We start from the raw sequence: 24371 nt of genomic DNA, 5'->3' as shown, positions 1-24371 counted from the left end.
ATCTGAAAAATGAAGACAGTGATACGATATCGCCGTTTGGACGAGCCTTTTACAATAGACAGGCAAGCTACTATGTGCTCAGGATCGGACCGATTGTCGCATACTCTACCCTGGCCGCAGCTATTGGGGCCGTGTACTCCGCTTCCAGTATCCTTACAGGTTTACTGGTTGTCTCTCGGTTGGTATAGATGAATCATATGATGGCTGGACGACACTGGTGGAGGCCTTTCATATTTTATGCAGCGTTCACCGTGGTTGTAGGAGTGGTGACTCTGATGCAGGCCGCTATAGCCATGGAAATCAAAATAGCTGCCAAGTGGATGATTCTTGGACGGCGACAGGAAGGATTTTATCCATGGGACCGAAGCAGTTACTGCCAGCGCTGGCAGATTCTACTCACTATCGAGAGAATTTTCACCGGGTATTCTGGGCGTATGAATGCGATGGTTTTACTGACTGGGACAGCATATATGGTTCATTACTACCGAGCACTTGGGGACAAAATAGGTGCTGACTTCGCATTAGCAGCCAGCGGTGAGGCAGATCTACTTATGACGGAGCCTGACCTGGTGACTTTAGGAAACCGAGTTACTATTGACCATGCCAGTTTGGTGGGCCATCTAAACACCAGGGGAGATTTTGAGCTTCACCCGTTGCAAGTAGGAAGCCGGAGCGTTCTCAAAACCAAGTCAAGGCTGTTGTCGGGGGCATCAGTGGGGGTTGATGCGTGCTTGCTGGAACATACATTGGTTCTGTCTGGAGACCATATAGATGATGGCTGTACGGTTCAGGGCTGGCCCGCCGAACCCTTCATGGAGTCGCGAGCAGGGCATTCCTTTCATCTGCCATAATTTAAGCAGTATTGTAGCATATTTAATCAGGCGGAAAATGGGTATATGTATATAAGTAAATGTTGTAATATATTTGAGACTTAGAATGGAAATAAATAAACAAATTTGACACTTGTTTATCAGCACAGTAAGGAATAGAGTAAAAGTTTACTCCAATTTATTACCCGGAATAAAGAAGCACGGAATGGACGACATAGAAGTCGATCAGTAGAATAAGCTACTGGGATGCGGAAAGGGTAGCATTGCCAGTTGATTGGCACCTTTCAGCCGAAAGTTTGGTGTATTTCAAGATAGCAATAGGCCGACTAAGTAGTACGGTTTTGAGCATGCTATCCAACAGCTCAGGCTCATAACTGAGTGTCCCCTTAAAACAAGTTTCGGTAGCCGCCGGAGTTTGGTTATGTGTGCAAGAGGCGCACCCTCCAAGGCCAATCAAATCAGCAGACAGCTGTCTAAACTTCTGCCACGGCAGCCTCTCTTGAAGCTCGGTGTAATGGAAGGGAGGCCATCTATCCGAGGACCAGTAGTAACATCTGGATTAACCCTTGGCTTCTCTGGATGCGATGCCGGCTGGCTTCCTCTGCGCTCAAGCTGGCCTGTATTCTGTCAGTGGCTTGCTCAAGGTCTGGCTAGCGAGCGAGCACCAAACCTGCAAATGTCGCGGCTCTCTGAAGGGTCCTGGAGCATGAATATGCCGGATGCGGTGGTATCCATCTCGTGATAGCAGCAGTTGTAACCGTAGTAGTTAACTGGCTGTTGTTGCTAATTGTTGCGGTTGTTGTTGTTGTCGTCGTTATCGTTGTTTGGGAGGAAGAAAGAAAAGCTGCGCAAGTGGTCGCTGTCGTCCGACGGGCGGGTTATGACGCTTTTTTTTGCTTTCGGCGACAACAACTTCAGCTTCTTCTCTTTTTCATGCTCGTTCTGCCTCCTGCATACACACGCTCTCTCTCGCCCTCACCTTGCTCAACGTACGACTAGACAGCGTTGCTGCCGCCTCCATCACACGCGACAGAGGCCTCTCGGTGACGGTTCTTTAGCGGGGACCCTTGGAAGGGCTGTCTGGACGGCCAGAAGGGGCTTTACCGCTTCATTCAGAGCATTGTTTCAAGTAAGTTAACCCCAGGTTCACCCCTCTCAGGGCCCTGTCTGCTGCAGTCTTGGGGATCATCAGCTCTCCAGCGGCTTGACAGTTAGCCTGGGGACTCTCACTTTCTTTGGGATACGTGATAAATAGGCCGGCTTGATGGTTGACTGTATCGCTGACTCTCCTACTAGGTTAGACCGCTTGCTAATAGGAAGCATCCGGGCACTCTAGACATGCTTCTCTAATCTGCCCTCAACACCATAAAACCACCTTCCAGCCGATATGGGGCAGGTGGGCTCTTCTCAAAGAACATCGCCAGGAACTACGAACGACAGAGACCAGCCACGATACAGTTACGGCAGCCTCGGCAGCACCAGCAACAATAATAATAGTAGTAGTAATGGCTTTCCAACTCCACCGACTTCTATGCGCGAGAGAATGAGAAATAGCACACATGTCCCTTCCTGGGCACGCTCCCCGGATAACAGTCGACATGAACCTCGGAGCAACACTTACTCGTGGGTTCCGGATGGCTCCTTGGAGGAGTTCCCAGCACCCGCTGGGTCTGTTACTCGAAGCAGCAGCGCCTCAGGCAACAGCAGGCAGTCTCGGATGTCTCGTCTGGGTACGAGAATACTTCCAAACTCCGTCTTGAGAAACCTGCTCAACAGCGGGGAGGAGACTCCAGCAGAAGGAAGAGCGCACCGAGATGGCCTCTTGTCCAGGAGCTCGGCACGATCAGACTCACCGCAGCCTACGCCACATCTTCCATCATTCAGAACCCTTAGTACCCGGGGAATAGCGCGGAGGCGATCGATTCGCGGGCCATATGCCCTCCCAAGAGGGGAGTCGGCTTTGTTACCTGATTCTCCGCCCAACCCAACTTTCTTCGAGAACCCGTCCCGCGCCCGAAATACAGACTCCTCCCGTCTATCCTGGAGGTATCGAACAAGGTTGAGCCACGTCCGACATTCAATATCTGCCCCAATATCACATATGTTTAATCAGAACTCGACTACGGCTTATCCAAGCCAGGCAACCTCGCCTGCTCCAACACGACCCTCCCGTGCTGGGCTCTCTGACGATTCTGACAGCCCACTAAACCTTCCTAGCAGCACCGAGCCGAATATGGATATCGATATGGATATTGACGACGCTCATGAACCTGATGATTCGGGGTCAAGGCCCAGATCTGGCTCAAGTCCGACCTCTAGTCACCACAATACTTTCAACCAGAGACATTCGACAATCCGATCTCGAGCAACAAGGTTACTAAGGCGAGAGGAGCAAACGCCGCTCTCCCGCGTCCTACAACTTGCTGCAACGGCCATCGCTGCGCAGCTTTCCGGGAATACAAGTCCAGCGGTACCTAGCATTCAATCTGTTGGAGCAGATGGCTTTGACGGTCCTTTGGAATCCCTCATGAGCGGCTTACAGCAGGCATCAGCTAACCAGGAAACTATAAGTAACCTTGATGCTCCCCACGATCCAAACGTTCCCCATGTGAACTTCTTAAGGGTGTTCAGATTCGTAAACCAGGACAGCCCTTCACCACAGCAAAACTTTGGTGAAGGAAGTGAGAACAATACCGACCAGATGGATGTTGACGGACAAGGCTCGACAGACGGGCATCAAGAACGACGTTTGCTCACCTTAGTTGTTGTTGGTGTGAGAGCTGTACCACCCGCAAACGGAGCTACGGGAGACGCTACCACCAACAACCGCCTAAATGTAGAATCTCTCCTCCGACTACCGCTTCTTGCTCCAGGTAACTTCCTCCGCAACGATAGAGGCAGCAGTAACTTTTTACGACGCTCAGATGGCCGTTCAAGATTCTCCCCCCGACGTTATTCAGTTGGAGGCAGCACTTTCCCAGCAAACTACGACAGCCAGCGTCATTTCAGGTCTCAGAATTCTTCCCGGCGACCCTCCGATGTTGGATCCTCGAGTGATTTAGCCAGCTCGCTCCCGACTATTCTCTCTGACAGTCCCCAAGGTCCAAACCCTCCTCCATCAACGCCAGCAGAAGCGGGCTTATCGAGGGTGTCGTCCGCCGTCAACACCCCAAGCAGACGGCCTTCATCTGCATCAGCTATTCTTCCACAGCTCAATGAGGATGGGATTGGAGAGTCGGGTGACCCGTTGGAAGAACACCCAATGGGCTTTAACCCTGCAAGACAGCGCCGTAGAAGCGATTCAGAGGCTGCTCGCCATCGTGGGCTGGGCTCCGGTGCTGCGCGAAGAAATGGAGTAGTAGAACCTGATGATCCTTCTCCATCTGCAGGCCGAAGCTGGTTAATTTATGTTGTTGGAACCAATCTGGCTGAGAATCACCCAGCATTTGCTGCGCCCAGTCTGTTCACAGATGTATGTTCACCCCTTTTCTCTGTAAATGAACGTGGACTAATGCACAATTCTAGAACCCGACATATGAGGACATGATACTCTTGTCATCCTTACTGGGCCCAGCCAAGCCTCCTGTTGCAACACAGGACGAAATAGCTTCCGCAGGCGGTCTATATCGTCTTGTAGAGTACTCCGGGGCTCTGGTTGCAGAAATAATCGGCGAAGAAACTCGGGAGAACGTTCCAATAGCTGAGAATGATCGTTGTCTCATATGTTTATGTGACTATGAGGCTGCCGAGGAAGTGAGAATATTGAATAAATGCAAACACGTCTACCACCGCGAGTGCATTGATGAGGTAGGCTCTCATTTACTAATGCTATAGAATTAAATGCTAATTCGTCTCTTAACTAGTGGCTGACAACGGGGCGAAATTCCTGTCCTTTGTGCCGAGGTGAGGGTGTCTCTAACTCCAGCAATGATACTGGTAGTGAGGCTGTGTCGGCCTCCTAACCCTATCCTTGCTATCGAGATACTTTACCCATACTACTCGCACAGCGGTTTTTCCCATCAATGGCGACGCCTTGCGTTCTTTCAAGGAGAATCCATCTTTAATATCATGACCTGGGGTCATGAATACGTCATAATTCTATTCCCCTTTGTATTCTTTTATGCCTTGCCCGCAGAAGATACCTTTCGGCGCCAACCTTTTACCGTTGGTCTGTATCTATTTCACCCCTTGCTTTATTTATTTTTTATTGTTTCTCCTCCACTTCTTGCATATTATTCCTTCGCAGCGCCCCTTTCCCCTTTCTTAATATGTGAATGTGATACTTCTTCAGCCTCAAAGCCTGTTTCTGCCCATTCAATTATCTCGTTTATCGCATACGTCTAAAACTTGCGCGTTTGTTGCTTTCTTGTCTCCTTTTGCCCTACAGCAAGCTTTATCCGGCGTTTATCTGAGGGATCATACAGCAAAAGGGATCGTGGGATATGGGATGAAGCTCATAATAATAAATCGGATCATGGTTGGGAAAGGATGGATGGACTGGTGGGCTTATTTAATGCATTTCTCTCCCTTTCAGCTCCTTTATGAATTCTTTCATACCTATATTTACACCTATTTATGAAATCATAAATTACTTGACGTACTTCTTGAATTCGACAAGTATTCCTCTCAACCCAAGCTCGCAAAAAACCCGTATATTTTGTTGTTTTCCATAGTGCTTAGAATAATGTCATAATCCCAGTAAGTAGTTATTATTTGACTCGAGGAGAAAAAATTTTCGTGGAATATGGTAGAGAATTAAAGAGATAAAACATGCTTCAAGTCCTCGTGCTTGACGAGCGTTGAGTGGGTATATAATATAATAGAAGAATATCAATAATGCAATAGAACCGCCCTGAAAGTGTTAGGAAATAGTTAACTGCGCCGATAATACTGAACTCCTAACTCTGCAAAGTAACGCCCTGAAATACTGTAACAAGCTGGTGTGTCGCATACGAAAGCCATGAGTCAGAGAGCCCCGATGATATCAAGGGATTTGCCGCTTTAGAACACCCAATCCTCCAGCTTTCATATCTTCAAGACGATCCTTAATGGCATTTCCCTCAGCTTCAACAGCATCATGGCGTCTCTTGATTTCTGCTTCGAAAATAGCGGCCACATCCCGTCTGGTTTGGCGGACTTCTTTGGATTTCTGTAACATTTGACAAAATTCGTCAACCAGCAAATCTCCACATTTTTCCCACTCTGATATAGTCACGGACGAAAAGAATACACGACGTTGATCATCTGTCAAATTTTTTAGGCGGAGGAGCTTGTCTTTTAGTGATAGCTGTGCGTCATGCTGAAAGAGGGGCTGGACAGGGGTTGGACTAAAGTCAAAGCTCTCCGCCTGGAGATCTGAGAATGCTTTTGTTTCCAGGATGTTAGGTGGATAGTCGGATATAAAGTTTGAGTAAGGACGCTTGGATGAAATAGCTGACACTGTAGAGAGATGGGGTGAGTGTAGGGAGATATGTTCTTCATGACGGGCCATTTCTTCAAACCCATCATCATCGGAGTAGTCCACAGCGCTGAGATCGGTTGCTGTATCAAAGGCTCCCCGGTTATGAGCCGAGGACTGGTCATCTACAGAATGATGCAGTTGCTGGTCCGCCAAATTCTCCTCACTATATAGATTGATATTAGATGTGACTGGATTAAAATAAAAGTCAGTCATAAGAAATGAAAATTACACTCACACTTCTTGATTTGGCTCCTCAGCATGACCGGAATATGGGTCAGGCGCAGCAAAATGAGGCCGTGCCGCAAACCTATTTCTTGTTGAAAGCCTTTGGGCTACCGGCCTGTGGGAGATTTTAGGGACTTCGAAGTGGTTGTTGGGCGGAGGTTGGGTTGTTAATGGAGTTCCATTTAAGTGACTGTCCCTGGCAATCGGAGCTTGATAGAAATTTTGAGAGTTTGGGTGAAAGGTTCCTTCTCTTTCCACATTTCTGTTTGGTGAAGAACTATCTTCTCTTAGGATTGCCTCAATCTTTTGCCAGCTTAGCGTTTCCTTCGTGGAATGGGCATTGTTGACCTCCCAGCCGGAACCATGCTCTCGATGGTCATCTCCTGCCTGTTCTATAAATTCTTCTTGTCCCTGATGTGCTTGGTTATGGTCATTTGTCCCTTGTATATTCCCCTCTTCGTCAGAGTCAAGCTCTTTGATTCTCTCGGCGATAGACTTATAACCACCGGTTTTTTGGGCCACAGCCGTGCCTGGGCGACTGGTATCTTCATGTGCATAATAAGGATTCCCCGCAACAGATCCCGCGTCTGTGTTCCGCAAGACGCTAAAGGTGGTAGTAGAATCATCAACACCCTCAAGGTCGGTATCAAAAATGTCCCCGGGTTCTTGATTTGCAGTATTAACCTCTTGTGGTACCTTGCTAGGTAGTCCATGGGACGTTGTGTTTTCTGGATGTGAATTTCTGTGCTCCTTGATAACAGAAGGACGGTTCAACCCATGTAATCCACCCAACGGAGCGGGCGGTAGCTTTATTTTGGCCAGCTCAACTTGGCGCTCTCTGGAATTTTGAACTAGCTTTGGGAGCCTCTTCTCTATCCCATTTGAATCCCTGCCCCCTTGGACAAAATCACTGACTCTCATGACTCTGGGATAAGTGTATTATATTTCAAGCTCGGTGTCTTAATATTCTTCGACGTCAAGATTCAATATAAACCCAGGGTGGTGTGTTATTGATCGTTGATTTGATGTCCCCGTGATGTTGAAATTAAGCTCAAGTGAGGTACATTTTAGGTTTGTCACATGATGGGCCTTATTTCCAACTATATCTTGAGGCAATACAAGTAAGATAATAGTAATTATAAAAGTCGATACCAGTTGGATTGTTGAGATAGCTATGGGCAGTTGGGCAGTGAAGTATGTTAATTAACTAACGCGCTTATACAGCGTGTCACTGCATGACTCAATTTTCATATCGGATGCGTTTACAAGGTAACAACAGAGCTTTGGTTCCGTTCAAATCTAGCCTGCGCTTTGTTGAAAAATGACTTTGCTTTCTCGAACTCCGCAAGCCTTTTCTCCTTGGCCGCATCGATTTCGATCCTCAGTATCTTGGCATCCAGATGTGCATTTCCACTACCACCACCATCATCCTGAAAACTGTCTTCGCCTTCATCGTCATCCTTCATACCAGCCAAACCAGACTCGTCGCCATTAGGTAAGACTGAAGATAGGTAAAGGTCACCTATCCACTGAGATACCATTCCACGCAGCCTAAGCAATTCGTGGCTATCCGAGAAAGGAGGAGAAACGAGCAAATCATCCATCTGTCTTGCAATCTGCTGAGCATCTTTGAGTTCTTTAAAACAAGCGTCAATGGTGGCCTTTTTATCATCCAACGACTTCTCATCCCTCTCTGTGTATTCCTCCATTCTTGTATCAGGGTCTGCATAATCATTGCTGTCGACAACAGACGCACCAGGGCTACGAGTCGGCTCCCCAGCTTCCCTAGCCAGGCGGCTCTCCTCTTGGGATACTGATATCCATAACCCAAACATGGCTGGATAGAAATGTAATGGACTTAGCGCGTTCGGCGCTGCCTTACGATACTGATATTGGATAATCAACCTTTCGTAGTATTCCTTGGCTCGCTGAAACCCTTCCCTTGTAAACCATGCTCTATCACCGTCAGTTGCATGGTTCCTGTTGCTCGCATCTGCTGGTTTACTGGCATTTGAGCCAGTCTGTAGTAGTATCTCTGCTCCAGTGGCCCACCTCCCTGAGTTCCTCACATCTACCGGGTGTCCGCCGAAGTTATCTCGAAGAATCAGACCCAGCGCCCTCCCAGCACGGAGATAGTCTCCTTCCATTAGACAACGATGTAAGATGGCAGTCACAACGCTCAAATGGTGAAGCCGGAGTGTATTTTTCTTTGCAGGGTTACCACCTGCTAGATAAATTGGCGGATTCAATCGAGATAGCTCAGCCTCTATTCGTTGCCTATTATTTAGAGATTTAGCACTCTTCCGTTTTGTGGTCAAAGAGTTTTCCCCATCTTGGTTACTGTCGGCTTCATCATCACTATCAAGGAAATCATGGTCGTCCAAATCGGCTTTATGGGGAAATTTACCACCTGGCAACTCACGATACGTTGGAAGCCCTGAGATCCTATATTGATGTGCTTCTCCAGGAGATAGGACTAGTGGTATTCTAGGGCTTGACTGGCGTTTCTTCTGTTGTTTATCCCTCGACTCAGGCTCGCTTTGTATCGCACTGTCTGTTTCATATCCATCACTGCCCTCTTGGTCCGAATCTTCGTTGTCGTCGTCATGTTCCTTTCGAAGTCTTCCTCGCTGCTTCAGATGTTCGTACTTGGCTGTCCGGTAGCTCACAGGCTGCTGCCACAACGGCAGTGGGAGGGCAAAATATGAGGCAGCTTGCTCCGAATATGCATTGGCCGACATAAAGTGCAGGTCTTCCCTATAATATACCAAAAGATGTCAAGGTTCTGAAGTTACCATGATCTCCGTCATCGATTTTGGCACCTCACAGGGGGAGCGCAAAAAGCTTTTCTTCGGCTTCTGTGCTTGTCAGAGCTCATCAATGTTTCTCTTGAAGGTAGCTGGAAAAAATCATTATCACGTGACTATACAACGGCGAAAAGAGATAGAACAAGACATTAAAGAGTAGAAAAATTATGGCTGTAAATTTCAGCATCTGTATCATAGCTACTTATCTATCATCTTATACTCGAGGATATATATATCTATAAAGGTCACATCTCCATATTTCATCAATTGCCCCTTAACTAGTTATAAGAACGGTAGCCTGTCCCTGCCTTAGTACTAAATCAGTCTTTAAAGGGCAAAAAAATGAAGGAAGCGATGCATGGAAGGGTTATCCAACCATATGTACAGTTGTTTCAACCGATGTGCTGCCGTGTCCAGACTTCCTGTCGACTCTCGCGATGACAATCGCTGACAACCACCCTTGAGGAGCTCCATAGTAGTATTCCTAAACAATTGTAGAGAGTATTAGGTATAACTAATTGGTATAACCAGACTTTGTTGTAGTGTGTAAGAAATATTCAAAGACTCACATAGAGAAGCGCATCGGTGTCTCAGCGTGGAAGGTGCAAGCAATGTCCGATGTCAACAAAAGTTCCGAGTTGTGTATTGCCCTTTCCGATCCAGGACGAGCAACAGGCCACGATTTCCCTATGAAGAGCCTTTTACTGTATATTTTTGTTGTCTCCGTCTTCGTAACCCTCTTCTTTTCCTCTTCTCTGTTTATTTTTTCCCTCCTCCTCCAACCCATCTCCTCTCATCGTTAACTTCTATCATCCGTGTCCAAGGTATGGTCCGGTAGAGAAATCCTTGCTAGTACCGCATGACTGACCGTTGTTTTTCACTGCTAACGATGACCTATCATATGAAGAATGACGAGATGTCCAGAAGCGACGGAACAGGGAATTTTATTGCCAAATAAAAAGGCAAGTATGACTTCTCAATGAACAGTAATGGAGAGGTGTATCGTGTTCTGAGGATGCTGATCTCCACGGGAAGGGTCACTCGATGATAACATCGCTAATCTTCTGTGAGAGAGAAGTGGTTTTTTCTTGACCTTCGCCCCGGCTAACAAAAAAAATCTCTCTTCTCTAGGTATGAATAGTTAAGGGGTATGATAAAACTCTAAAGGCAAGTATTTCCCTGTGATCAGTGATAAAGCAACACATATCACTATCTTGTGGGAGTTGTTTCCACGGAGAAGACCATTCAATGACTATGAGATGCTGATCTCTTGGTTAGAAGGGGTATATTCCTGGTTTCTCCAGTTTGCATGGAGAAGGGCAACGAAAGCTAACCAAAATGATGCTTATGTAGGTGCAGCGGCATAAGCGAACACAAAATGTATCCGGATCTTTCACCTATCCGTTTATCTATTTTTCTTGCCTATAATCTGGGTGCTGAGACATTGGCTTCGTGATCCTATTGTGAATTTTGTAGAGAAGAGAGAGGCAGTATAGAAGAGCCCTTGACGGCGTATTGACGGCATAAGCGTACTTTGTAGGACGAGAGATTGACCTGTGGAGGGCCAAAGAGCAAGAAAGAACAGTTCAGGCGCTAAACTAGTTATTAGTCATCAATAATAAAAAAAAAAAAAACGTTTGCAAGAATCGAACTTGCAGCCTCCAGAAAAAAGATAAAAGACGATTCACTAAATGGAGGCCCCCATTCGGCTATATCTCGTAAGAGTCAGACAAAGTCTGCTGTGTTAAATAAGAAGGCATCTTACGCCACCTAGGTCTAAATTATTTCATACTCGCTCGCTATAAACAAGTATGGATGAACGTTTCGGGTTGGAAAGGCAACACAGAATGACCGTGATACAGCACTACCTTACTATTGAAGGCCGCATCCTGTTGGAGACACATATGCAAGCGTGAATTTCTGCCGGTCCGGGGTCAACATGCGCCCGCAGGAGCAGCGAAGCAGTTAGTTATCGAGTTGCTACTTAGACGCTGGCGCGAGGATAGATGCTCAACAGTGCGGCCTAGAGGACACTGCTTTGAGTATCAGGACTTCTTCTATCGACACATTCAGAATGCCATAGATACCCCCGGCACCTTCATTTCGACTCTTTACGGTGAGACGGCTGCTCCACTAGGCAACTCATAGGAACCAGGCACAAATCGTCGAAAGACTACTCGCAAATGGAGCACGTATCAATGGTGGACTTCATGAAGCCGGAAAGTGCTTCATTCGCGCTCACAGAAACCTCAGGGGTTGTAGAGAAGTTACTAGGGGAGTGTCTGGCTTCTCTACTGTCAATAAATTGCCCCTTTAGCGGCGAAAATGATAAGAACGACCACATCAAGTAAGTATTGGTCTCCCAGCCAAAGATTTCCTCTTAACTACATGCATGACATCCCTCCGGTTGTCACTTCCGGCTTTCTACCTATCGGGGTAGGAAACATGGAATATGTATATAACTACGGAGTAAGTCTTTATCAAATGACGAGCCAGAAGGGGGGCTGGCCATCTTATGTCTTCGTCTTGTATTACTTCCCTTGACAGTCTTAATAACAACTGTAAGGCCATCTTCTTGTCGCTCGACCGGGTCCTTCCTATGTACTCATACTCAAATCGACATGATCCTTGCTTAACTATGATACCCAGCTTTCGTCTTCGGTGTCTCCGGTCGCTGCCTTGATCTCATGACTTGTGGCTGAATCTCATCCCACTCGCTGCTGGCTTGCTGCCGGGTCTGGGACAGGGGTTTATTAACCCAACTCTACTCGCTACAGAGGACTCCTGCCGGCCACAAGTGTCGTTAACCCCATGCCGCATGCGACGGGTTCGTACACCGAACTGTCACAAGAGCATGTTACCCACGGCTATGAGAGGAAGAGTCAAACCAACACCTTGAAAGCAGACCTGACCTGGAAACTAATAACTAGTTATGGATGACCAGGTATTTGGCATAACAGCTCCCTCGGCTGTTTTCATTACATAAATGGCTATAATAATTGGCCAGGAGTAGAAGAGTTCCCCTCATCTACCACCTGGACCTTTTTTTTTTTTTTTTTTTTTTTTTAACCAGAAAACAGATACTTTTTCGAGGGTTAGATTCAGGACGAACGCAAGCTTAGATTTTGAACGCGTGGCTTTTTACCATTGCCATTAACCAAACATATTCATGATAATCATTCTTCGCTCTCATACATCATATCGTTAAGGTCATGTCAGGTCGTGTCCTCGGGTTCGTACATCGAAGAAAAAAGAGGGGGGGGGGGGGGGAAGATGAACAAATAAAAAGGATTATTTTCAATATTTCCCAAGAAGTCAAAAGGGAGAGGAAGTGGAAGAAAGTTGGGAAGGGTCAGGTTCAGGGGTGAAATGGAGAGCTTGAAGCTGCCGATGCGCGAAACAAGGATGAAGAGACAAGGCTAGAACGAACAGACAGCAACGCGCGGAAAGAGGAGTGGAGTTACTTGAGCTAATACACCGAAATGGGGAGAGAGACTCAGGGGAGATGAGGAGGGATGGGGAAGGGGTAGAGTTCAGACAAATGAAAGGTATGTTGCTGTCGAAGCGGTGGTTTGAGAGTGAGTGGACAAAGGGAAGTAGACGACGTCGTGGTCTGTATATAAAAGTTTGGATAAAATCTCTGGGGAGCTTGTTCGCGCAAACGGAGCGAAATATCAAAAAGGTCAAAAGGGGAAAGCGAAGTAAAAGAAAAAGGATAAAAAAAAAAAAAAAGAAATGAGTAAATGAACAAGTGTAAATGAGAAAGCATGGAATCCATCAAAAAACATTAACAAGAACCCGTAAAAAAACCCCTCCTCTCAAAAAATGCGGAAAAGGAAAGCAACAAGCAGCGAAAACAATTAGCTATGTGTGAATGCGGGTATGAAACGGTGAATGCCTCGCGGCTGGTCTCTGGAGGGAGAGACTCTGGTCCCCCTCGACAAGGTAATAATGGTAGGAATATTTTCTGCCATCCGTCCGATCCACAGACGGCCCATAAGAATGAGAAAAGATGCATAACTCGCGAGGGAAGAAATAAAACATGGCGCATAGAACCTTCATCCAAAAGAAAAAATGCAAGACGTAGATGCGATTGGAGAGAACAAACGAAATAGGCGATGGATAAATCCATTATGGGCCGCGTAGAGCGATAGGGTCAGCAGTGCGACGAGGAAGTATCACCTACTGGCCGAAAATTCATTGCACTGGTAACGTTGATATTCCGTATTGTATACCGTAGGCTTGCTCAAGTATTTGTCGGTTGAAGGAAGATTTGCTGAAAAGAAATCAACAGGCGGCGGACTCCCTGCCAGGCTCCTCGGCCTTGACAGTCTTTCCAGCACACTCTCTCACCATGTTGTTGAAGTCCTGTAATACCTTCTGGGGGACGCGGTCCCACATTAGTGATCGCGAGTAGATGTCTGGGTTTCCATTTCCCTTGAAAGCGGCACGGTTCTGAAGCCCATTATTGCGCATAGCTGCGTAGGCCTGCTGCAGGTTCGATGGAGGAGCAACGTGGTCCTCGCCCATTTCGTCATCACCTAGAGTAGTGAGTGCTTGGTATTGCTTGGTAGTCATGGCAAAGGCCTGGGCCTCTTCCTGTTCTTTTGACGGTGCAACGAGGTTGTTATGCAAAACATCAAGATTTGTAGCAGCACCGCCAGCAGGGCCGGAGGTGATCTGGGCCATTTCACTGTTGCTGATGGTGGTGGGTAACAAGGCCCTGGAGCTGGGCAAGGGACCAACAATGCTAGCCGAGCTCGCCTCAGGAGAGCCGGAGGCGAGAACTGCACGCAAGACGTTTGCTGACTCTGCGCGATATTCTTCGGACAGAGCGGGAATGGCGGGCTGCGACGTGGAGGTGCTATTGGAGGCAATAAAGGCACCGAAAAGTAGGCACATGTAGAAAGCATTCCAACTGAAAGCAGAGTCGGACTGGGTCAACGGCTTCTCTGCTTGTTTCTCCGTCTTCTTGGAGCTGAAGTCTAGAGTGAATGGATGTCGAGCAGGTATAGGCGTAGGACTGCGAGGCTGCGGGCGCTGTTCGGTGTCGAGACTGAACTCATCCGATAGGGAGAATGACTCCCATGAAGGGTTGTCCATGTTGAGACCGCCATAGTCGGAAAAGTCGTTGCGAACCGCAGAGCCAGGGTCAGAGGAGTTACTAGAGTTCATCTCTATCCGCTCCAAATGTTCTCGAAGAATAGTGTTCTTCTTGCGGAGCTCGCCTGTCTCAAGGGTGTGCTTGCGGATCAACTCTTCCTTTTCCATGTGGAGCTGTTCAACAAACTGGTGCAACTGTTGCTGGCGCTCGAGCATTTCGTTCTTTTCCCTGATGAGTTCTGCCTCTCGAAGCTTCATCTCCTGGAGTGCCTCCTGGAGCTCATTAATGTGAGTTGAAGATCTTCGTTTGTCCTCCTCCAGCTGTTCGGTGTGAACCTTCTTCCGCTGGCGAGAGTCAAGGCTAGAAAATATTAGTAAGAGTAATTCATGCACCTATAGGGAGGGTAGTACTTACGCTGCCTGCCTGTTCCTAAGAAGACGTTTCTGCTGCTTGAGTTCCTTTATCTCGTCTTCGTCGTTTGACTGGCTGATCAGGAGATCAATATTACTCAGCGTCCGCTCGGCAGGGATATCGAAACGGGCGTTCTTCTTGCGAATTCCGTCTCGTCGGATGGTAAGACTGGCTGCGCTGTTTCGATATCCACCAGATGTTCTGACAGGTCGTGACTGGACTTCCGGCACTTCAGATGAGCCTGATACCCAGCCTTGGCTAGATTGCGGAGACATGGGAATAGAATTGGGAGCCGCGAAGGGCGGAGAGGCTCTGAATTGCATCTGCTGATACGACATTGGCTGTACCTGGCCAACGGCGCCACCGGTAAAGGGGTTGGCAACGGCGCCATCGAACTCTTGGGGGAAGTTCTCGTAGATTGGTGTAGGGGTACAAGAGCCGGATTCATTAGATACCGGCCAAATCGGTTGTTGCTGCTGGTGGTGCTGGTGGTGTGGATGTTGTTGCTGGGCGAAGGCTCCTGTGGGTGCATCTAGTCGCACAAAGGGATTGCTGACAGGCTCGAAGAGTGGTGTCGATAGTTGTGATAGATGCCGTGACTGTGCGTCGGTCTGGTGCTGAGCCATATCCGACCATACCGACTCTCTCCGCGAGAACTCGTCGGTGGCCTGGTCAAAGGACGTCCGCCGTGAGCTGTCCATCGACATATCTTGAGCACTGGTGTCGAGGATCTTGTCGTCTAGTACACTCATCTCCTCATCTCTGGCGAACATGGGCTTTGTGTCGAGGTTTGGAGGAGGCTGGAAGAAGTCAAAGGCCGGCGACGGAAGAGAAAATCTCGCCATCTTGGGGCGTGTGTATATCGGTTGGTGTTGTAAAAAAAAAAAAAAAAAAGACGCACTGGAGGCGGGAATGTCGTCAAGTCCCGCCGTACACAGTCGAAGAAATGAATAAAATCAAAATATCGAAAAAACAAAAAGGCACACTATGCAAGAATCAAGGGGGTCGTGGTCGTTAAATCGTCTCGTCGTAGAATAAAGTGTTCAAGCGTGATGGATGGCAGCGTTCGTTGTAGGAGGAAGGAGCAGAAGCGGAAGAAGATATCCTGCCTTGGTTGCGGGAAGAAGCGGTGTGTGTGATGGTTACGGTTGGCTCCCTTCGTCTTTTTTTTTTTCCCTCTGTGGACGGGCCAAAGAAAAAAAAAGATGGCGCGCGCAAGAAGTGGGCAAGGGAAGAGAAGAAGAAGAGAAGAAGAAACGATAGAACACTGTGCAACGTGCCTGGGAGAGAGGGGGGAGGGACGTTGATGCGGGGGGGATGGAAGAGTAAGAAGCGTTAGACGGGGATCTCGTTGCTTCTGCTGCTTTTCTCCTGCTCGTGTTGAGGTCAAGAGACACTATGGTGACGGCGGGTGGGTGGTGCTTGTTTAGTGATGGCTTGATATCTAGCAGAGATCATCTGCTCAGGGCAGCGGGGGCAGTTAAGATATATCTTTTGATCCGACTCTGTCGGTATCTTGTGAGTGTGAAGAAGGGTCAGACGAAGGCCGTCGTCCTTTAATACGGCCGTCGCGGTCACTCGTGGGTGCTGCGCAAGCCGTCTGGGCTGCCCTATCAACTCTCGACCCTCCCTGACGATGGAGATGCGATCGAGGCGTTCGAGCAATGATATCCCGACCCTTGACTAAGGTAACGAAGGTGGTGGTGAACGGGGGGGAAAAGGTTTCGTGCAAGAGAGCCACCTTCGTACCCGTCGACAACAGGAGCAGATCGAAAAAAAAATGTTGCCCAGCGGTAATGATAATAATCTGGCTGTTTGATTCTGTACCCTTTGGTAAGTTACAGCAACATCAAGCTGGAGGGTGTGGTGCGTCCGTGTGTCGGATGGGCGGTTTGATCCAGTCGCTGCGCTGCTTCCCATGTCCCTTGCGGGTGCCTGGAGCTCGATGTACGGTTCCCCGTCCACTGGACAAGCGTATATTCCCTTTTCTTGTCAGGCCAAAGATGCCATCTCTCGATTGAGGAATGCAAAATACATGGGCAAGACGGAAAAAGGAAAGAAAGAGCTCAAGCATGTTCCTCGATCTCATCCATCGTCATTTCTCTGGCTCTGGCGGCGACGGGCACGCTTGGGGATTGTCGACTGACGCCTAAATTGTACGGGGATGCACCCTCACCGGCAGTCCGTTGCGAATCCATCCTGGTTCCAGATCGACCAGCCATCGTTCCCTCGCCGGAAGTCTAAAAAGTAAGGCGACGAAACAGCGGCCTGCGTTAGCTTTGCGAGCGACTGTCATTGGATGCCTCTTATTGGGGTTGTCTTTTGGGGTTTTGGGCATACTTGCAGCTCTAGCTCCTGTCCTCTTTTTTATTTTCTATTTTTTTTATGTTCCCTGTATGGAGTGGACATAGATATTTGATCTTTTCTTTTGCGCCTCTGAATTTTGAATATTTTTTAAACTTCGACGTTTCTGCTCTGCCTGGGAGGAAGTCGAACCACACAGGTGGAATTCCGAGATAGTCGCCTGGCTTGTGCTGTTAAAAAAAGGCGATATAGTTACCGATCATGTCTGGAGATATTCGTTCGATACCTGTGAAGAACTCGGTCGAATAGACTGAGTCTACCCAGAGTCGGAGGATGGGGAAGGGATCTTATGTTGTCCGGTATCGCTCATCTTGGAACAGCTTTGGTGTCTTCTTGTCGAGTCCCTCGAGAGCATCAGCCCCTTCTGACACACGGCTCCTGTCTCAGAGAACAGGGGGGCCGAGTATACTAACTCCGCCTGGACTCAGCGGACATTCTCAGCCAAACGACTTATGGCTCCCAAGCAACTTCTCAAGCCGCTTCTCTCAGCGGAAGAGTTAAATTATATCGACTGGTTGAGAGCTTCTGTTTTCTGCTACCCCTTGGGCCGCTGTTCCTGCTCAATAATTACTTTCTTCCCAGAAGGAATGCGCTGCAAGCTACAGCCACAGACCACTCTCTACCATGGATCAGGGCCGGGGGAAATGTGGGCACAGAGCCTTGTGCACTCTGTTGATACATTTGAGTCCAGGAGGTTTCTTCTTTTCGCAATAATAACTTGTTCACCTCACGTTCATCGTATGGACGGTGGCGTTTCGCCTCGTCGCAACGTTGACTTCTTCATTTACCGCCGCCTAGGGTTACTTTACGTCGTAAGGCCCTTGCATTTGCTGACCAAATGAGCTACGCCGCACATCCCTAGGGTCACAGTTAGCATTATTTATCGAGTTCTGGGTACAGATACTCCTGTACGACTGCACAAAACCATCCCACATGCTGTGAAACTTACGTCGGCATTGCAACGGTCTTCCGCCCCTCCCGCGTACATACATATCCACAAAGACGGGGAGACAGGACAGTCATTACTTCTGTGTGTTCTGAAGATCTGTGCTCCACAAGTACTGCACGTTATGGGAATATATGGTCACTGCTTTTTAGGTTCCTTACCCTTCCTTCTTGTTATCAACGTGAGAAAAGAGGTCCATTCTTCCAGAAACTGAAAACGTTAGTATCGTACGATCAATTTTGCTTGAGTCCCAAGAATTAAGGAGCGGTTATAAAATGAAGGGTGAACAAGGAGGGCTAGAACCATCTATATCGGCCGGTGCATTTTTCACACTTGAGATTGCCCTGGTCTTGGTCTGCCAGGATGCGCGCGGCCTGCTTAAAGGTGTGTTTAAATCGGTTTTGTGCCCCTCGTCACATTATTACTCCTCAAGTAACCCGTAACGAAAAGGCGGATTGGCGGGACAAGCAATATTGAAGCCCATTTCCATCTATGCAACTAACTCTGAGCCAATCGTATCACCCGCTCTCACCGCCTAAAACGGGTAAAGGGTGAAAAAGCAGGCAAGTTTTCCTGTACCAGGAGGATGGATATCTCTTTTATTCTCCTACCGGATGGTCGTTTCTCAGATCAAGCAACCGCTTGTGTGGGTTGCAGCCTGAGCGCCTCACATTTCGGACATTAATAGGTTCAAGCGTGCAGCTGAAAGCCTTCCTTGCGCTCCCTGGACTTTTACTGGTGCCGATGCTTCTTATGCCCTGAATATACATGTATCTATATACATGTGACCTTCGGCTTTACCTTAGCCTGGTTTAATTGAGTCAGCTTAGCCCCAGGACCCAAGATGAGCTGCCCTTTGATTGACAGTTGAAATTATATGTTGTCGGTTCATAAGGTTCTCTGAACGAGCTAACACGAGGCTATACACAGCGGGCCTGTACTCGTAAGTAAATTTTTTGTTCCACCGTGTAAAAGATATCCGTAATATTCCTGAGCTTTGACGAAGACAACATGGAGAATTCTTGAGATTTCTAGGTCTGCATTGCCATGATACAAGAGTGGATATTGCAACTGAGATCGAAATCGATAAGCCATCAGAAAATTCCTTAGATTAGGTTGTCTCTAGGTTATATGCTAGTGCCTTGCGCAGCAAGCATAGTTGGCAGGAGTTTTTCGCTGCTCCACGGTGAAAATAGTGTACGGGCGTTATCTGAGGGTTCTCTCACATGATTCCTGGGCAAAGCGGGATGAACCTAGTTGTCTTTTTTTTTTTTTTTTTTTTTTTTTTTTTTTTTTTTTTTTTTTTTTTAATCCTGAGAGTATTGGAGGTGTAGAAATTAATAAAGGCAGGCGGGGGCCTGGGGTATATGGTATCGGAAGTCGGTGATAATAGTAGGAAGCTGAGATAAAACCTCAGTGAATATTATGGGGTATATGCTTCTTTCTATAAACGCGCTTCGGGGATGAAGAAAGGGTCAATATGGGTTATACTGGAATTGCCCCTCTCGTGGATGAACTGTTCTGTAATTTTACTGAAATCTCAAAAGGAATCCCGATTTGTCTCAGATCAACACGTTGGTGGCTGAAGTTTATCGATCTTTCATGAAATCTGCCCCAGTATTTTTATGGGAGAGGAAATTCCAGAGTAGCGGTGGTGAGGGGCAAGGATGAACAAAATGGATAAGTGGCTCGTCCTGAAATTGCGCCACGCTTCGCGTAGCTTCAGGTACGTAACCACATCCGCTACTGTTGGAGCGGTGTTTAGTGGCGAATCCGGACAGGTTTATGCAATGATCATATATGATTCCGTTGCGACGAGGAAATCGTCAAAAGAAAAGTGCATGCGGGGCGGAACGGACTAGCAGCTCTCTAGTTAGATAGCAACTGTCATCTCCGTGTCTGCAAACACGGGCGTGAAAGGAGGAGGTCCACCGGGCATGTGTACGGTGGACGTTGGGATATCTGATATCCGAAATAAAAAAGACGACTGGACGCGGTCAAAATAGTACTGATTATATAATCTATAGCAACTATAACCATTAGTTATAAATAGAAATAAGATTACATAATATGATGGCTTCGGTGCCAACCAATAAAATATTTCGAAGCGCAACTTCGAAGAAAACAATGGGTGTGGTTTGTTCTTGACCTAACCGCCCTCCAGAGCCTGCATCTTTCATGCATCACATTTCAGGCACAACAGCAGCTGGCAAATGAGAAGCTGAAACTCGATCTCAGACCACTCGTGCTCAAACTGAGACTGTCTTGCTCGTATCGAGTTGCGTCCCTTGCCATCCACCTGATCGAAACGCGCCCCTCAATTTACCCAATTAAAGACCAACCACCATTCCTCACCTCTGCTACTTGCGAACATCAACCCGGAAAACCTAAAAGTTTTGGCTCCGGTGATGCTCTTCAAGCTACGCGTGGGTTGGCTGAAGGTCCACTCATTTTTCAAGGCAATACCCCTCGCTTTACACTCTGGATGATTGGCTTAAAGCATTATTCTTGTCTTTCCATTCAATAGTGATGATTATACGGTCCTCCTGAACCTCTACCAATTCCACCTTGAAAGAGGATATCAAATCATCCAGAAAGATCCCCCTGAGACATTTCACATATTAAACTTTAAAGATTATCTAGCCTGATAATCACCCAGCCATCCTCCCAAAATACGGTAATCTCCCTTGAGGCATATCCTAGGCCATGATGGAGATTGAAATTCCCTTTTCTTAACTCCTATAAGACACTTATCGGCCGTGATATGTGGGGTTCATCTCTTATACTGGAATATGGAACCCAGAGACAGCTGCGCCTCCGCTTGCCTAGCTCCAGCCTTGCATTTCGACCTAGATCCAACGAGGAGATACACTGAATGACTCATAATCTGAACCAGTAATAACTGAGGAGTGTGGAATGTATTGCCCCATTTATGCTCGATTTTATGAAGTATTCATCCCTGTCATATGTGCTCGCCTTATATCATGCAGATTCAACACTTGAGCGAGCATTTTCAGGGCGGCTGCTTCCAGTCACTGCTCCTTTTCTGCACGTTTTCTTCAATTGTAAATGAAGATTTGTTGCCTCATCATCAAGATTATTCATTGCTTCTTTGGGCCCAATATACAATTGGCCCTTCCACATTCAGAAGGAAGAAAATGCTGAATGTTCAAAGTCAAACAGAATCTTTTGATAGCGGATACGTACATTCTTGCAGGAGAGAGTTATATCTGGCTCCCTTGCGCTGAGAATGGGTAATTTTACACCAGAATGCGCCCGACATCGGTTCCACTATGCACTATCCCCTAGAGCACAATAAAAAAAAAAAAAAAAAAAAAAAAAAAGAAATATTTCCCCATACGCCCCGGCAAATACACAATACCGGTTATATATTGACTTGAGGGGCCAGGAAACGTCATGGTGCATTTTAGAATTTCCCTCCTTCCACAGAGGAAATTCTGCATATGAGGATTTGTACAATGCATGGCAGCCCTGTTGGTAGATGTGCCATGTGAATTCTTAACGATGAGTCCAATGATTCTGTCTCTGCTGAATTTATCTCTATGACCACGAGCCCTTGCAATAATAAATTACCATATGGACTGTCTATGCTTGCTGGCAGATAAACCCGTCCGAGAAGCTTGGGTACCCGACGCATAAGACTCGCCAACCCACTTTGGTATTCGTCTCCCACATCTTATCCATGCAGCGCGCCTGTTTTGACAAAAAATTCACGGGGAATTGCTCCATCTAGCTAACCCCGAGGTGTGAGTATGAACTTGAAACATATGCTTGGTGAGTTGTCCGCTGGGTATATTTCTAGAAGTATTGGTAGAGCCCCGCCAGCTCATAAAAACATATGCTGGATTACGAGCTAGAAGAAAGACGTGGATATTACGGAGCGTGAACGGCATGGTTGATTTCCTATTATAGGTGTAAAATAATTAAAAAAGAAAACTGTTGACGCCCAAACGCCCGAAGGCAACTTATCCACCCAATATTTTTTTAGTACAAATGAGTAACAGTACAAAGAGGTATCATAGAAGCTATCTTAGTTCACTGTTGACCTTTGAGGCCCAAAAAAAGTAAGAGATTCTCCATCCAAAGATGGACAGATATCTCAGGTACACGAGGAAAGTTTCGGACTCAGAGGGGTAAAGATGCCCTCGTTATGAAACAAGTTGAAGCTTGTTGCCCAATTACTGACCGGCATTGGGATTAAGAGAACAATTGACTCTTACTCACACTAAGAGAATCCAATGAAATCTAGCTGCTGTGAAGCATCCCCACCATCGGTGCCTTGAACGATCTCTTCTGGTTCCTCCAAGTCATCGGAATCGACATCGTCAGAGTCAATCTCTTCAAACACCTCGTCATCGCTCGAGACATCCTCTTCAGAGTCTCCTTCAGCAGATGGATCTACCTTGTTAGCGGTAAACTTGCGAATTTGACCAGCCCTGTCAACATGAGGAAGGGGACATTTCTTATTGCCACAATTCCCGGTGTTAGCATAGTCAGGGCATTCATGGACGTGTCGCCCTTCACAACTGGCTCCTTTACTGCAATATCCTAAAATAGCAAAATCACGACAGACTGGAGCACCTGGCGTTATATGAACATGGGTATATCGGCAAGAGGGATTCGTGCATCGACCACGAAGGAAATGAAGACAAGCTGGGGACCTTTCAGGGCATGGATCATGTGAAAGATCACAGGCCACACCTGCATCACATTTACCTGTCTGTAGGAAGTCTTTGCAGATGGCGACTTTGTTCGGATCATGGACATAAGGGCAAGTTGGGCCCTTGAAACAAGTACCTATAATTCAGGTGAAGAAGTTGTTAGTACTCACAAACGATATGCTCGTCTACCCAACAAAGATGCGTTCATATCTAATCGGCTTGGGTGCCGTCGATGCCGATGGAATAAAATCTGCGGAAGGAGAGACTGGTACCCGTCGATGTAAACCTCTTGCATAGCTCGTTTCTCTTTTTCACTTTTTCGGGTTTTCTTTAATGTTGTGAGCCAAAATGGTCGAGAGAAGAATTAAAAACAGATAACTTTTTTAAGATAACCTGTGAAGGGAAAAAAAGACAAGAAATTGCGTACTTCTTTGAAACGACAGCACCTAAACGGTGTAGATTTCCCCGTTTGCTTCTAACAAACGTAACACCTCCGACCTTCACTCGTTTGGGGGTAACATTGGCCTTCAAAGGGTCATCTATAAACCATAAGCTGATCCTCGAACTTTTAATAGTGATCAAAAGCATATCCTCACTTGAAAGAGAGATGAGTTTGCTGCCACCTTGCGCAACTTGGAATGGTATATCCCCGACATATATGGTATAAGCCCTTCCGTCAGGCTGAGCTTCGCTTCTGTTGCTCTCGGAGAAACGTGAAGCAGACTGAGCATGCCGTAAAACCATCGACTCTTCTCGCGCAGCTTTCTTTTGAGCCTTCAGTCTCCGAGTCTCTGCTATTGCTTTGTTTCTGGCCTGCGTCTCCTGGTCAAAAATTGATGAGTTTATTAGCTGCATGTGGCGGTCTCTCTTCGCTATCCACGAGTTCTTTATGCCAGGCTTGGAATCGAGGACTTCATTGCTTGGTGTGGACGACGAGGCTCCTGTGCTCGCCGCGTCCACCGGAGCGTTTTGGTTGTTAAGCACAAGTGTCCGGTTCCTATGCGGACCCGCCGAAGCCCTTAATGCGCCCCTTCCTCTTCCACGATATGGCCTCCAACCACCGCGCGAATGTCGAGTATACTGTGAGCCCGAATATGTACCGCGCGTCGCAGGGTGAGACTGGTTTTTATGTTGGTTGATTTGGCCTGGTTGACTTAGTTACTTCCTGTTCAGACGCTGAGACAAGTAGAGCAAGAAAAAACCTACCAGCTAACTGGCCGATCTTAGCCAGAAGCTCCTCTTCTTCGGTCATGAAAATATCACCAGCAAGAAATAACTAAACCAGATATGAAGCTATGCTCTATACTAGAAAAAAGCAGTGATGATGATAGGGGTAAAGTAGTACGATGTTGTGAAGCTCTTTGGAGCGCGCTGCCGGGCCTTTATCTAATCATCGGATTTTACTTATTCCTTTCACAAAAGTTTAATTTGCTGCTACCTACCAATCAGATAGACGGCCCTTCAGGCAGGCAGAAGGTCCAAAGAACACGGTCTTAACCAATTAGTTAACATAAATATGCTTCATGTATTGTCATTTATAA

At 47.1% G+C, this 24371-nt stretch overlaps 6 protein-coding genes across 6 annotated transcripts; 2 read left to right on the top strand and 4 right to left on the bottom strand.

Annotated features, from left to right (window-relative positions):
* Positions 1-188: 188 nt before the first annotated feature.
* Positions 189-851, top strand: TERG_12310 (uncharacterized protein; the record flags this gene model as incomplete). The annotated part of the gene is made up of 1 exon (XM_047751286.1): positions 189-851. One exon carries the CDS (start codon positions 189-191, stop codon positions 849-851), a length of 663 nt encoding a protein of 220 aa, XP_047606646.1.
* A 1366-nt stretch (positions 852-2217) lies between these two features.
* Positions 2218-4664, top strand: TERG_05596 (uncharacterized protein; the record flags this gene model as incomplete). The annotated part of the gene is made up of 2 exons (XM_003233674.2): positions 2218-4302; positions 4356-4664. 2 exons carry the CDS (start codon positions 2218-2220, stop codon positions 4662-4664), a joined length of 2394 nt encoding a protein of 797 aa, XP_003233722.2.
* Positions 4665-5814: 1150 nt separating this feature from the next.
* Positions 5815-7437, bottom strand: TERG_05595 (uncharacterized protein; the record flags this gene model as incomplete). The annotated part of the gene is made up of 2 exons (XM_003233673.1): positions 5815-6454; positions 6527-7437. The coding sequence occupies 2 exons, from the start codon at positions 7435-7437 to the stop codon at positions 5815-5817; spliced, it is 1551 nt and encodes a 516-aa protein (XP_003233721.1).
* A 341-nt stretch (positions 7438-7778) lies between these two features.
* On the bottom strand, positions 7779-9257 carry TERG_05594 (uncharacterized protein; the record flags this gene model as incomplete). The annotated part of the gene is made up of 1 exon (XM_047748459.1): positions 7779-9257. One exon carries the CDS (start codon positions 9255-9257, stop codon positions 7779-7781), a length of 1479 nt encoding a protein of 492 aa, XP_047604441.1.
* A 3241-nt stretch (positions 9258-12498) lies between these two features.
* TERG_05593 (uncharacterized protein) lies at positions 12499-15683 on the bottom strand (the record flags this gene model as incomplete). Its single annotated transcript, XM_003233671.2, has 2 exons — positions 12499-14787; positions 14842-15683. The coding sequence occupies 2 exons, from the start codon at positions 15681-15683 to the stop codon at positions 13611-13613; spliced, it is 2019 nt and encodes a 672-aa protein (XP_003233719.1). The 3' UTR covers positions 12499-13610.
* Positions 15684-22394: 6711 nt separating this feature from the next.
* TERG_05591 (uncharacterized protein) lies at positions 22395-24082 on the bottom strand (the record flags this gene model as incomplete). The annotated part of the gene is made up of 5 exons (XM_003233669.1): positions 22395-22966; positions 23103-23158; positions 23258-23369; positions 23427-23975; positions 24037-24082. 5 exons carry the CDS (start codon positions 24080-24082, stop codon positions 22395-22397), a joined length of 1335 nt encoding a protein of 444 aa, XP_003233717.1.
* Between the last annotated feature and the right edge of the window lie 289 nt (positions 24083-24371).

This window comes from Trichophyton rubrum, assembly GCF_000151425.1.
Source record: "Trichophyton rubrum CBS 118892 genomic scaffold supercont2.6, whole genome shotgun sequence".
NCBI lineage: Eukaryota > Fungi > Ascomycota > Eurotiomycetes > Onygenales > Arthrodermataceae > Trichophyton > Trichophyton rubrum.
The sequence above is the reverse complement of the archived record's forward strand: the minus strand, read 5'-3'. Positions and strand labels throughout refer to the sequence as shown.